At 36.7% G+C, this 14,733-nt stretch overlaps 3 protein-coding genes across 3 annotated transcripts; all 3 read left to right on the forward strand.

Moving 5' to 3' along the window:
- The first annotated feature begins 594 nt into the window (after positions 1-594).
- LOC140865212 (uncharacterized) lies at positions 595-3,723 on the forward strand. The gene is made up of 3 exons (XM_073269777.1): positions 595-1,152; positions 1,886-1,966; positions 3,036-3,723. Exons 1-3 carry the CDS (start codon positions 744-746, stop codon positions 3,452-3,454), a joined length of 909 nt encoding a protein of 302 aa, XP_073125878.1. The 5' UTR covers positions 595-743; the 3' UTR covers positions 3,455-3,723.
- A 603-nt stretch (positions 3,724-4,326) lies between these two features.
- On the forward strand, positions 4,327-8,001 carry LOC140864666 (uncharacterized). The gene is made up of 8 exons (XM_073268958.1): positions 4,327-4,771; positions 5,103-5,261; positions 5,563-5,894; positions 6,405-6,744; positions 7,003-7,151; positions 7,330-7,423; positions 7,582-7,653; positions 7,732-8,001. The coding sequence occupies exons 1-8, from the start codon at positions 4,412-4,414 to the stop codon at positions 7,774-7,776; spliced, it is 1,551 nt and encodes a 516-aa protein (XP_073125059.1). The 5' UTR covers positions 4,327-4,411; the 3' UTR covers positions 7,777-8,001.
- An 883-nt stretch (positions 8,002-8,884) lies between these two features.
- Positions 8,885-13,584, forward strand: LOC140867449 (aspartate aminotransferase, cytoplasmic). The gene is made up of 12 exons (XM_073272517.1): positions 8,885-9,160; positions 9,267-9,338; positions 9,432-9,493; positions 9,577-9,660; positions 10,099-10,198; positions 10,299-10,419; positions 10,914-11,077; positions 11,194-11,331; positions 12,058-12,179; positions 12,347-12,441; positions 12,993-13,113; positions 13,227-13,584. The coding sequence occupies exons 1-12, from the start codon at positions 8,999-9,001 to the stop codon at positions 13,309-13,311; spliced, it is 1,326 nt and encodes a 441-aa protein (XP_073128618.1). The 5' UTR covers positions 8,885-8,998; the 3' UTR covers positions 13,312-13,584.
- Positions 13,585-14,733: the final 1,149 nt, after the last annotated feature.

A 14,733-nucleotide genomic window follows, 5' to 3' on the forward strand; every position in this document is an offset into this window, starting at 1 on the left:
TACACAAATGTTTACTCATCCCATGTTTTTTTCATTTTTTTGTTAATCCAATGATATCTCATGACCTGGTGTAACATTAGTTGTAGGCTTGATGACAAATACATCTTAATCCATAGTATTAGTGGAGGATGAGTGTCATATAAGTGAAATTGTGTGAAATTGATAATGGTGATTAAGAGAATAAACACAACAATCTTACAAAATAAAAAAACATAAACATATTATTCATATCTATGTCTTGCTTATCCACATCTCATCATGTTTTTATTCATTTATCGTACATCACATCAATGGAAAAATTTCAACATACCCCATAAATATTACCCCATGACACAGGTGTATCTATTTTATTTGTTCAAATCATGTGAGCCCCATATAATTTAGTGGAACCCACATGATTTAAACCAACCAATGATTGCCACCTACCCCATCCATAATACCAAACTGTATACTATGGTACATCACATCCATAGATACCGTTTGGTATCTAATGATATTAAAAAATAATCATCGTCAAATCAAATCAACGCAATTATGACATTATATTAAAAAAACTATTTTTCCTTTTTTCAAAACAAAACCAAACATATACAGTGTATGTCCAGCTCAAAACCCCGTTTCCAGGAATTCTCCAAACCCTAGCTCTTCTTCTGAAATAAACAAAAACAGAAGGCAAATTCATTCATGCAATAATGAGCGAAATCCAAATCCCGCATTTGTATGCAGAATAATGCTCAATTGAGATGGAGATAATCGGAGATGCATTGCGTCAGGCTTTCACGCCGAAGCACGAGTATCAGAGCCTACGCGAGGAGGAAAAGGCGTGGCACAAGCTCCAGAAGCCGTTGATTTTGATTTCAGCAACCCTAATTTCTCTTGCTATATTGATTTCCTCTGGTATTAGCTTGAGCATCGTGTTTCCCGCTGATAATTTGCGGCGGCCTTTTTGCCGTGACGCAAGGATACAACCGTTGTCGGTTAATTTCACCGCGCAGACGGTTGCTTCTGGAGATGGTGGAGGTGGAGGAGAGTTGGATCTTCTACCCGGAGCATTTGTTTTGACGGATCGGCAGACGGTTGATTATTACTGGATGGTTGTGTTTGTACCTACGGCTATGGTTTTTGCTGCTTCGTCGGTTTACTTGATTGCAGGTTAGTGAAATTTATGATCTTCGTGAAACAGCTGTTTGTCAATGCTTCTATCAAATGCATCTTGGTAATCTTTGTGTGTGCATCTGCTTGAGAATAAAATTTCTTTTCTTTGACGCTGTTGTCAACCATTCAAATTTAAATGTGATGGAATATAATTTTGAATCGGGCCTATTAATTTTTATGGAATGAACAGTGGCATCTGCTATATTATGTATCTCAATTATATATGTCATTTGATTGATAAAAGGAGAATATTAATTGATCAATTTAGCCATTTGTGAGATCAATACTGAATGAGGGCAGTGATTTGATTGTACCTAGACAACTTGGAATTTGTGAAGCAAATCATCTAAATATCTTGCATCCAACTTATAAGCAATCTGGTAATTAGCTTTCCACAGAACCATGTCCTACAATGTTGATGCATTGTATTTGAAGAAGCTCAAGTTTGTGTAGATTCGTGCTGTAACACATAGTAGAACAATGTTTCATTTTATGAACTTCAGGTGCATTTTTTCTGATATATTTGATGTTTCGGTGTTGAAGATGAGAGAAAAATGGCAATGAAGTAACATGCTGCATGTGGTAAAGTAAGATAGAGTTCTATGGAAGAATACCAAAATGTAGGTTTTTCTTTGATGGACTAACCACCATACAAGTGCAGTGGTTTACGATTTGTATTTATCATGGTGCTTTTTTATCTGAACTGTAATCCCAATTAATTGTTATGCAGGTATTATTGTTGCTTATAATGCTCCCATGAGACATGGATGCTTGAAAGTGGTTGAGAACAATTACTGTACTTCGAGAAGAGGTAAGATTATTACTTGTTAGTATTTTTAATATTTTTGTGGTGCCTGCAGTTTGAATTTAAAATTTATAACCTACGTATATTACGTGGCAACATTCAAAGGGTTACTTGTCCTGTTTTCATTATGGTTATGGTATTACTTCAGAACGAGAACATCAATTTTTTCACCAGCTTTAAGTGCATGTGATTTGGTAATTCAAAATTATGCGTGTATTCTTATTTTGTGTTTTTTATTTTCACTAGCTTTATGTGCATGTGATTTGGTAATTCAAAATTATGGGTGTATTCTTATTTTGTGTTTTGTAAATAGTGGATATTCAAGTCCTCGGCTTTGAAGTGTTTTGCTATGATAAAATAGTATTAAAGAGCAATCCAAATCTTTATTTGGATTATTTTTCCTAGTATTTCGATGGATGTGCTGCTATGAACAAGAAATACTACTGTCCGTGTGAGCTTGTTATATGCAACTTAAGGTTGTGGTTGGTCCAATGCAGATAATACAGGACCCTCGTTGTTGTTTGGTCAATTAGTCTTCTATTTGCGAAAGGAAATTGCTAAATAAGTAAATAGTGTAGTGGAAACAGATGTGACATGGCACATGCCAAAGCGACGCAATGACTCATGAAAATAAAAAAATAAAAAAATTTGGTTTTTGCTTGAACTTGATTGAAAGAAAAGGAAGAAGATGAAAATTTTGTGTTGTGGGTTGTGAGTGTCACATATGTGAAGTATAGCTTTGTTTTTATGCATAGATTTCATCTAGAAGAATTCCAATTTCACCAGTACAGTCTTTTGTATCCATGCATGTACCTCTGCTTGTGATGTGGTTTTTAGATTTCAAAGAACATGTTTTCATTTGCATTTATTCTACAGTCTAGTTTCGAAATGCTTTCTTTCCAATTTCAAACCATCAGAGATTACCACATCTGACATTGGTATAGGAAATCATATCAGCTAAGCTTTTGTTGCATGGCTGAGTCCTGAGGCTATATTTCAATAAAAATTGTAGTTTGAAATTGCTTTCCAACTGGGATTTATTGAGCGAATGTTCTTCCGTTCCTTCCATTTACAGGTGGAGTGCGCTGTCTATCAATCCTAAACGTTGCGTTTACCGTAGTTTTTGGCCTTCTTGCTCTATTTCTCGGTTCAACACTTCTCACACTCGGTAGCAGCTGCTCGTCGGCATTGTTTTGGTGCTATGAAATAGCCACATGGGGCTTGGCTATTCTCCATGGAGGAGCCGCCTTCTTCCTCAGAAGAAAAGCAGCAACAATTCTAGATGAAAGCGACTTTGCCGGTAGGAACATGGGGCTTGAAATGCTAGAAGCAGACCCAATAGAATTCACCCCAGATGTTGAGAGACGTGTAAATGATGGTTTTAAAACGTGGATGGGTCCTTCTTTCCTGTCCTCTGATGAGGAGGACGAGCCTGACGACTATGTCGAAGCTCCAACCGTGACTCGAACAAACTCCAGTCGTCAAAGAATGTGAACCTTGTCGATGTTGGGTGTCACTGGCGCCTTGGGTGTTTTGTCTAACAAACTCCAGTCACGCAAGCATGTTCGATTCTACTGACGAAATTAGGTGCCAACTTGTTGATACTTTTACACGATTTATAGGGCATGGAGTTTTGATACTAGCATAGGTGCAGTTTATGTTTTACTGAGATGATGTAGTGTCGAGTTGTACATTTCTCTCTCTTCCAATTCATATATTTTTAACAAGATGAATATTATCTCCGTGGAACGGACTTTGGTGTATGATAAATAAGTTTGACAAGAAGTTTGTGTTTTTGAATTCAGAATTACGTCGAAGCCAATAATTTTTGAAATCAATCGAAATTTTACATGCAATAAGTTGCTCTTTTATGAAAAGTACACCGTGATTACAATTAAAAAATGATACATGTACAAAGAGAGAGTTATAAATTGGCTTACAAAATGCATTTGAAATTACAAAATTATCTTTATTTTTTATTTAGAAAAAATCTTTCAAAAATAAGTTCAAGACAGTTTTTTTAATTTTAAATATATTTTATAACCTAATTTATAAGGCTCATTGTATACTATCATGATATTACAATTAAATATTTGAGGAAGTAAAGTCGACGAACATATTAAATTCGATCATTCAGTTTCAAATAGAAAATCATCAATATATATTTAGGGGTTTCATGTTATGCTTAAGTGATGAAGAGGCAGTAGGCACTTATGTAATTCATTTGATGTATTAAATTTCACTTACATTTGTATATATTTTATATTTTGGTTAGTTTTTTTTAGGAGTAGGATGATAATATTATTATTATTATTAAATACTAAAAGAGGCAGCATATTGTAGATAAGATAAGCCCAGTGAAAAGCTTTAACAGCAAAGCCCATAACCCAAAAATCAGCTCCAAGTAGGGCAGACGTCAATCCTGTGAAAGTGCAGCCATCTTGATCAGCAATGGCGGGAGCTACGTCATACGAGCAATCCGATTCCGTCGACTCCGCCGCACTCGGCTACGACCCCAACTATGTTCCCGATTCCGTCAAGTCTTTCGTGGTTCATATGTACCGCCACATTCGGGAGAAGAACGTCTACGAGATTCACCAGATGTACGAGAACTCCTTTCAGAGCATCAGCGACCGATTTTTCAAGGATTCTCCTTGGCCTTCCGTTGATGCCGTCGCCTCGTATGTTGATAATGATCATGTATTTTGCTTGCTGTATCGCGAGATGTGGTTTCGCCATTTATACGCTAGGCTTTCGCCTACGCTCAAGCAGCGCATTGATTCCTGGGATAATTACTGTAGCCTCTTTCAGGTTTGATTGTTTGACCTGTGAATTTTTTTATTTTTCAGGAATTACTTGTTATTTTGTTTATAGTACTTTCATTCAATTTGGAAAGCTTTATTAAAATCTGCCTGGGCTAGCTTATTTAGCGTTTATGAGGTTATCCGGGTTGAGCTGTGTAATGTGTTGTTGCCTAGAGCTTGGGAGTGCTTGTGAAGAAAACATGAGATAGACAACACAATTCACATGGAATAGCTTTAAAAAAAGCAATATTTGGATTATTAATTGGCTGTTGACTTATTTTGACTTATTATTATCATAATCAATAACATTGGAAGTATGTGTTTGCCGTTGCTTGCAGGTTGTATTGCATGGAGTAGTGAATATGCAGTTGCCAAATCAATGGTTGTGGGACATGGTGGATGAGTTTGTGTACCAGTTTCAGTCGTTTTGTCAATATCGTGCCAAGATGAAGAACAAGACTGAGCAAGAGATTTCACTTCTGAGACAACATGATCAGGTTTGTTGATGTAGTAGATTGTGTAATTGGGCAGTGTCTGTGTCTGTATCTGAAAGTTTTCCTGAAAAGGTACTACTTCAACTGAATATGTTCTTTGATCCTTTCCAATGACCAGTCCTTTCTTTTAAATAGCCAGTTTGTTGATAGGGACTTTTGGTAGTCACTGTCATTGAAAGGAACGCGGACCTAATTAAACTAAGTTTTATGAACCTCTTATGTTCGCGTTCTAGTTGTCTATTTGAATCCAACTAGGATCCTGGGAAATACATCTCTTAATGTTGTTTCATGTTTTGTCTCTTAGGCTTGGAATGTTTATGGTGTCCTCAATTATTTACAAGCCCTCGTAGAGAAGTCTATGATCATTCAAATCCTGGAGCAGGAGAAGGAAGGGCTCGAACAGTTTACTGCTACCGATGGATATGACTACAATGGTGGTAGTAATGTGCTGAAGGTGTTGGGTTATTTTAGTATGATAGGCCTGCTTAGAGTTCACTGTTTACTGGGTGATTATCATACCGGCCTGAAGTGCGTGCTTCCAATTGACATAAGTCAACAAGGCGTGTACACCAGTGTCATTGGAAGCCACATAACTACTATATATCATTATGGATTTGCAAATCTTATGTTACGAAGGTCGGTTTATCTGTATTTGCCTCTGTGCAATCAGCTTTGTGATGTTATTGGTTCCCAGTAAACTTAAAATAATAATTCTGAATCATAACTAGTTTTTTATTTTTCAGATTTCATTAAATATTTTATTTTTATCAGGACTGGTAATTTAATACATTAGGACTCTTCATTATTTCAATCGTGTTATGAATACCGTTGTACCAGATTAGGATTAATATTCTCTATATGTCTGTCACTGGCATTCAAACATTCGAGTTCAGCATTAATAATCTTTTAGGTTCATATTGTTTTTTTCCTCTCATTTGAAACACCCCCCTCCGCTGCACAGATTCTTATGATTATATAATATGGTCATCGATTGTTTCCATCATGATTCCGTTTTGTATTTCTATCTATTGACTGTTTGCATCATGGTTCAGTTTTTTATTTCTAGCTATTGTTCCATTATCTTGAATCATATGGTTGAATTCTCTGCAATTCATCCTAATACATACCCCATTCAATGCTTAACAGATATGTGGAGGCAATTCGAGAGTTCAATAAAATACTTATTTACATTTTCAAGACTAAGCAATATCACCAAAAATCTCCTCAGTATGATCAGATATTGAAGAAGAACGAGCAGATGTATGCCTTGCTTGCCATTTCGCTTTCTCTTTGCCCTCAGGTGAAGCTTGTTGAGGAGACTGTGAACACCCAATTGCGGGAGAAGTATGGTGAGAAAATGTCAAGGATGCAGAGGTTTGACGACGAGGGATTTGCCCTATATGACGAGCTCTTCTCTTATGCATGCCCAAAGTTCATTACTCCCTCTGCCCCGAGCTATGAGGATCCTCTTGTTAATTACAACCAGGTTTGTGATCCTCATCTAAATGTCCTCCACTCAAGCGGTTTTCACTTATTCTGCTTCACATCCAATTTTTCCCTAATCAACACTTTTTCATCGCCTTTAAATTGCTTGTGGCCTCGTGCACCACATGTAATATTCTTTTCATTTTTCTTTGGCACATAAATGTTCTATTGTTAAGAAAGTTAAGAATCTTGCCTCTTTTATGATGAGTGTTGAATATTTGATGGTAGCTGATGGTGATGCATTCTTAAATTTTCTCAGGATGCTTATAGGCTACAGTTGAAGTTGTTCCTTTATGAAGTGAAGCAGCAACAGCTATTGTCAGGGGTCCGAACCTTCTTGAAAGTGTACTCCACGATATCCCTTGGGAAACTTGCTACTTACATGGATATAGATGAACCTACTTTAAGGTCAGATTCTGCATCTATTCCAATTGAAGGCCCCCACTTTCACCTATGCGTAACGTTACCTTGTGCTAATTTCAATTTGTATATCTGATCATTCTAAAAATTAAAGGTTTGTAGTAGAAGGGGTCTCAAGATTATACTATTTATTCTTTTTAACCAGTTTTGCTCTGTTTATGCGCAGGACAATCTTAATCACATACAAGCATAAGACTCATTCTGTGGATTCCAATGGAAAAGTTCTTTCCAACGCTGATGTGGATTTCTACATAGATGATGTGAGTTCATGATATTTTCTTCTCGTCCCCGGCTTAAAATATCACGTTCTAATTCGTTTGGGACTGCTGTAATATGATTTTTAGGTCCAGCCTTTACTAATTCTCCAAGTGATGAGTTGTAATATTTATTATCCAACTTATTTATTCCTCAATTTCAGGACACCGTTCATGTAGCTGAATCCAAACCTGCAAAACGCTATGGTGATTACTTCATGCGACAAATAGTCAAGGTATGCTATGATCTGCAACGCCGCAAATCTTGTCATTTCTTTATATTGTTGTAATCTGTTATGTTTATTTGTTTGCAGCTTGAAGGGTTGATGAATGATATCGACAGGATAAAACTCGAGTGAGCGTTTTAAGTTTGTTCTAGTGCGATTTTGTAGAGTATAATTTAAGATTTGAGGCGCCATCTCTTTTAAAATTTGGTTATCTATTTCCTCATCAGCCGATGGTTTTTTTCCATACTATTTATACGCGTTGGTTGTGTCGGTATGTAGCTCAATTCAAGTGACGACTTGTAGGAAATAGCTGCGCCATTTAACGGTCTATATATAAAAGGCCATTTCAAGATTTGAGAGGTTTTGTAAGTGGCTGGTTGGTTGTGCAACCAAGTTTTTGGCTTTTGAGGGTGAAAAACTATCTTTTTTTTTGACAAAAAACCTCATATTTTATTCAAGAATGAATAACATCAATACAAGATTTATTGACAAATTAATATTAAAATCACTCGTTAAGCACCATTTATTATTATTATATTTAAAAAAAAATCGGATTTTGATTTTTATTTTCAAATATTATTAACTTCCTTTTCCTCTCAATTCTTACCGATCTATTAATTTGTCATCTATCAAAAGCATATAATCATTTACCATAAATCCCTAAATCATGTAGTATGATGTTTCGTCTAAATCCTTGTGTTGGATTGATGAGTTTGAGATCATAGTCCATTAACTTTAAATTCTATTGACAAATTTAAATGAATAGTTGGAGAGAAAAACATTCAAATGAAGATCTAATCCAACTCCATGAGTTTGAGATCATAGTCCATTAACTTTAAATTCTATTGACAAATTTAAATGAATAGTTGGAGAGAAAAACATTCAAATGAAGATCTAATCCAACTCCAATCATCAATTCATACGGTCATAGATAGATTTTATGTAAATGAAAATGGATAAAGTTTGTCTTGTGAGAAGTGCCGTGGCAAGCAAAGTCAAGTGGCCTCATCGCAACACGTAAATCCACCTCGTTCATCGTGCCAGAACCGCCGACTTACATTAATCTTTATCCTTCATAACAAAAAAAGAGGGGAACCCCTCTATTTCTGTTTTTTTTTACAAAAAGTGTAATAATAAGTCCATAGGTAGTATTTTGTCAAATAAGAATACGTAAATTGTAAGATATTGCCACGTCAACAGGAGAGCAGTTTACATATATATATATACATACGATGAGAAGCCAACGGAGTCCCCAAAAAATAAAGCGGAGAAAGAGTTCGCATGCGTAATTTAGCACACAGATTTGTATGTTTAATAAATAATCACAATAATAAAGAAAATAATAATAATAATAATGCACATTTCAGCATCACCCGCTGATCGGAGGCTGACTACTTTGGCTAGACATCTCCAAAGCTCTCCTATGGATTCCGCCGATCAATCCCTCCACGTTTCGCCTACTTCCGCCTCCGTCTTTCACCATCTTGTTCAAGCTCCTGAAGATCCTATTCTCGGGGTAATTCTTTCTCACTGCATATAAATTTATATATATTTGAAATGTTGATCGGATCTGATATAGCAGAATAATATGATCAATTTTTTTTTTTTTGAATAAAAAATAGGTTACTGTGGCGTACAATAAAGACCCTAGCCCGGTGAAATTGAATTTGGGAGTCGGTGCGTATCGGACAGAGGTGAATTGAATTACTCACTCTTCAATGATCCTATATTAAAAATATATAAATAGTGATTTCGTTAGTGCTGATTGATCCTTCGTATGACCACAGGAAGGAAAGCCTCTTGTTTTGAATGTTGTTAGGAAAGCAGAGCAACTTCTCGTCAATGACAGGTATACCTTATATTATGTTGTCATTTTTGTGTCCGGAGATTTCAGGATTGTTGAATGTGCTTATAAGTTCAATTCTGGCACAGCTCTCGTGTCAAGGAGTATCTCCCCATTGTTGGATTGGCAGATTTCAATAAACTCAGTGCAAAGCTCATTCTTGGTGCTGACAGGTGATGACTGATGATGCACTTAATCAACTCATTTTTTTTTTTGTCTTTTTACTTTGCTTTCATCAACATGTCTTGTCATGTCTCTCCAAAGATATAATTTTTATAGATTTGACCAAGGTTGTGATTGAACATTCTTTCATTTTTGTGGTCTGATCACCCGATTTTTGGATCAAATCTATCACATAAACTGCAATTGGAATTCGTGTTACTTTTTACCCAACTCCTGTTCAGTCATAGCTTCTTGCTCCAATCTGGCTTGCTAAACTTGATTTTTTGCCACTCTTGTCCTTCATTTTATCGTGTCACTTGTTCTCTTCTAGTTGTGAGCTGAACCTGATTCGGCACCGATGACTTTCTGTCCTTGATTCGGTGTCCTTCTGTTTGACTTGTAAAATAGTGGATCATTATGAATCACTTTCTTTGTTTTCTTGCAAATAGTCCCGCTATTCGAGAAAACAGGGTCACAACTGTTCAGTGCTTATCTGGTACTGGCTCGCTGAGGGTTGGTGGTGAATTTTTGGCCAGGCACTATCATCAAGTGAGTTGAAGTTCTCTAGGTTTAGCTTTACCTAAACCCTTCTCCCATCTTTACTTGTTGCAATATGGATTCAGTTGTCATTTGACCGTTGCCCATGCAGCATACCATATACATTCCAGTGCCAACATGGGGAAACCACCCCAAAGTCTTTGGTTTGGCTGGACTATCTGTAAAGACTTATCGCTACTATGATCCTGCAACTCGTGGACTTGATTTCCAAGGTTTGCGCAGATATTCTCGCTTAAATAAAATCTACTTCTTTTGCACTTGTGGCTCGAGTTTGGCTGCCATACTTTACTTTGCCTCCTTGATTGTGGAAGAAAACAGTGGCTGTTAAACTGATATTTACCTGCAGTGCATGTAGTTAGTGTGGTTCCTGATCAGTAAACACAAAACATGCATTAAAATGTGTCCAGTAACTCTTTTGTTGGAGTGTGTTTAGTTGAAAACCACAACGGATAATGTTCTAGATAGTGTGTTTCAATGAATAGATGGCTATATATCTCTATTTTCTAATCCCAAACTGTGGGAATGTCTATGTCAAGTTAGTACACAAGATAAACTGTAAATCTAACTTGCGAGTTCATTATTGAATCGTCGTTTGCTCATTGTTTCATCGATGTAGAAATGTGTATATGCTCATAAATGCTTTGCCACATGGATCTCTTGTTTGTTTGGATGATATCTAAGATATATATGTCTGCTAAAACAACAGGCTTGGTGGAAGACCTTGGATCTGCTCCTTCCGGAGCCATTGTGCTTCTGCATGCATGTGCTCATAATCCAACGGGGGTCGATCCTACTACCCAACAATGGGAGCAGATTAGAAAGTTGATGAGATCAAAGGCATTGCTGCCTTTCTTTGATAGTGCTTATCAGGTGATTGAACCATCTATGTATGTAATTTGAAATTATATTTATAGCATCTAAATTTGAGTCAGACTGCTCTGAAGTATCCATGCACGCATGCATTAATTTAAATTTCATTGCTTTAGGGTTTTGCAAGTGGAAACTTGGATTCAGATGCACAGTCTGTTCGGATGTTTGTAGCAGATGGTGGTGAATGTCTTGTGGCTCAAAGTTATGCTAAAAACTTGGGGCTCTATGGGGAGCGTGTTGGTGCCCTAAGCATTGTAAGTTTGAAATACAATAACTTCGGCAACAAATTTGATTTTGTTGTGATCACACACTTTATTGAATTTTTAAACATTAAAAAAAGTGACATTCAACTTCCCCCAATCTTCTCTGTGGTAGCAGTTTTAAAAGTCCATGCTAATTGAAGAAAGAGGGAAAGTGCTTGATTTTTCTCATGTAATCATCTGAGCATGGCACCATTCAAATGTTAACTGTGTGAGAACCGGTCGATTCATTGTCTGCTATGTTTGACAGCGTCTCCATTTTATTTCCAGTATTACTGGAAAAACACTGATCTCCTTGAGTCTGTGATAAACCTATTTTTCTGAGGTTGCCCTCTAATGCTGCTAATTGTGTCATTGCTTGATGCTGAATATTGTATTGCTACATGAAATTAACAAAGTATAGTTAGTATGCATTTCATCCTTGGTTTGTCTGTTTTCTTTTTATTTTATTATTTTTATTCAAAGATAAGTTTGCAATTAGTATTGCTTGCATATAGAAGATGTTCAAGAAAATTACGCTAAGTGGAAACTGTGGAATGGAGAAAATAGCCCAAATCTAGCATTTCTAGCCTCAAGGAGGCTTCAAACACTAATATCCAAAATAAGCATCTCATTATATAAACTAAAACAATTCAATTAGCACGATATCTGCATATGTGAGGTGATCAAGTACAGTAAACATGAGTGTGGAAGAATTATCATTCCAGAAAACTCTTCCAGGTTTGCAGAACTGCGGATGTGGCAGGTAGGGTGGAGAGTCAATTGAAGATGGTGATCAGGCCTATGTATTCAAACCCACCCATTCATGGCGCATCAATTGTGGGAACAATCCTCAAAGACAGGTATGAATTGTTGTAGTTTACTGTTGTAGCACATGCAATGTGAGACAAAATTTTTGAGCTCGTGTTGTATATGGAGAATTATACATATTTCACAAGAATGTACAAAATGTAAAAGAAAAATTTGTACCTGGTGAGCTGATGTCTTTACTGGTTTTACGAACACGCAGTTCTCTGTTTCAAGAGTGGACAATTGAGCTTAAAGCAATGGCTGATCGTATTATTAGTATGCGCCACCAGCTTCTAGATGCTTTACGTGCTAGAGGTAAAAAAGATTTAATTTCTCTCTGATTTTTTATCTTCTCTTCTAAATTCTCATGGGGAGACCCCACACTTTGTTGTCAATTGCACTTCCCATCTTTCACTCTTTGTGAGCCTTAATTAATGGACAACTATGTGGCAATTGGTTGCACCCCGAAACCATCAAAATTAGAAATGCATTCTTACTTTATATCAAATCTTGTGAGTGGAGTACGGAGTACCCAAAAAAAAAATCTGTTGAGTGGAGCCAGACAATCATTATGGTACTATGGTGTATTAATCTCCCTTGTCTAAATTTGAAGCTATAACATCTATTTTGTGACGTGGAAAATTAGATGAGGAGGTTTTCTTGCATCGTGTGTGGATCTCGGCTTTGCTTTCATGTGGTTTTTAACCTTCCGTTACAATCACTGAATCAATCTAGGCTCTCTGCTAGGAAAAGTGCCAATATAGTGTTATTTAAGAGGATAAAAATTCAAGCATTGCTTCTGTTCAAGTATTTAAGTGGTGGTTTGCATTGATGTTAGTTTGGCACGTTCCATTTGATGCTGGCAGTTACACCTGGTGACTGGAGTCACATTATCAAGCAGATTGGGATGTTTACATTCACTGGACTTAATTCGGAGCAAGTAGCCTTCATGATGAAAGAATACCACATCTACATGACATCCGATGGGTAAAAATTATTTATTGGAAGTTTCCGGCTACTCAATATTGTATTCTGCTACCCTGTCTATCCCCCCACGCCCATGGCATTTCCTACTGTGAAAATTGTTGCTACTTGTGCAGGCGAATTAGCATGGCTGGGCTGAGTACAAAGACCGTGCCACATCTTGCAGATGCAATGCATGCTGCTGTCACCAAGATGAGCTGATCACATATCATACTACTACCAATTTTTTATCGTCGTAGTTAATAAATTATGTATCACATCAAAGACCCCCAACTCATTGGAAATAAGCAGCTGCTGTTGCTGCTGATTGGTACACTTAGTAAATAAGAAATAAGATGCTTGGTCCTGTAGAGAGAGTACTTGGAGCAGATCTTTAATGTTTTAACATGTACTCTGCGGAGTTTGAATCCGTTAGAGATTACAAGGTCATTCGAATTATCAATACCAGAGTGGAGCTCAAATAATTATATTTCATGACTCGAGATGTTTGATATATCAATTAGTTCTTTAGAATATACATAGATAAATCAATCTTGAACATATTATTCAACTTCTTTCTTGATAGAGAGATGAACATATTAAGGTTGAAACCAAATTAAGTCAAGTTTAGTTTTTACTGTTGTGTGTGTATCTGTTTCCTTGGTCTGCCTTCTTGAGAATTTATAGGCACCAATCCTATGTCAAACATAGGAGGAATATATTTACCGCAAATGCAATTATACCTACAGTTGGAGCAAAGCATCCTTGTATCAATCGAATAAACCACTGCTTTGAACCTGGGAATCAATCTACAATATATACAGGAAGAAACTTTCGCAGGTTCTAAGGAGAATTAGGGTGAAAAATTAGAGATGATCCATCAGTGCATTAAGCTAGTTACAAGTTTGCACGTAAGGAAACGATGTGCTGAAGTACGCCATATAAACAAGTCCGCAACACGACATAACACAATCTCAGTTCCCAATTCCCATATGAAAGACAACGAAACTCCAAAGTTGGATCTCCTACAAAAGTATATCGCACGGGGTTGTTCATTTAAAATGTTGCGACTAATCAATGTCTCTCTTAAGCATCGTAACATGCATGAGCATAGTTGTAAAGGGCCCGAAAAAGCTCAGGTAACCTGATCTTCAAGCTCCCCACTGATTGTTCTTTCCCTCACTTGACTTTGAATGGACCTCCATTTAAAAATTGAGTTCTCTCAAGGAATGTGGCCCTCTCACATATCGAGAGACACCGTTTTGATGGAATTGTATACTTTGATGATGTAGATAACATATACTCGGTGCAGCTCTTTGATCAACTGAAACAAATAAGGTACTTTTCGACTGTTCTTACACAACTTTATAGAGTTTCTGCAGTTGTTTTGTAACCTTAGGAAATCTGAAATAAAAAATTTGTTTCCCTCCCTTTTTTTTTTTAATTAAAAATGTTGTTTAATTTCTTTGGAATTGTCATTGTTCCAATAGGAAAATAAGACATGGCACCTTTGTAAATACTTAACTCAATTAGCTGTGTGGATTGTATCTTAATCTGCAGTTGTGTTACGACCTCGGCGGCCCATAATGCTCCAGCCCAAAAGACATAACTTAACGAACCCATGACAAATTTCGATCACTTGCA

The sequence above is a fragment of the Henckelia pumila genome, chromosome 4 (assembly GCF_033568475.1).
Source record: "Henckelia pumila isolate YLH828 chromosome 4, ASM3356847v2, whole genome shotgun sequence".
Lineage (NCBI taxonomy): Eukaryota > Viridiplantae > Streptophyta > Magnoliopsida > Lamiales > Gesneriaceae > Henckelia > Henckelia pumila.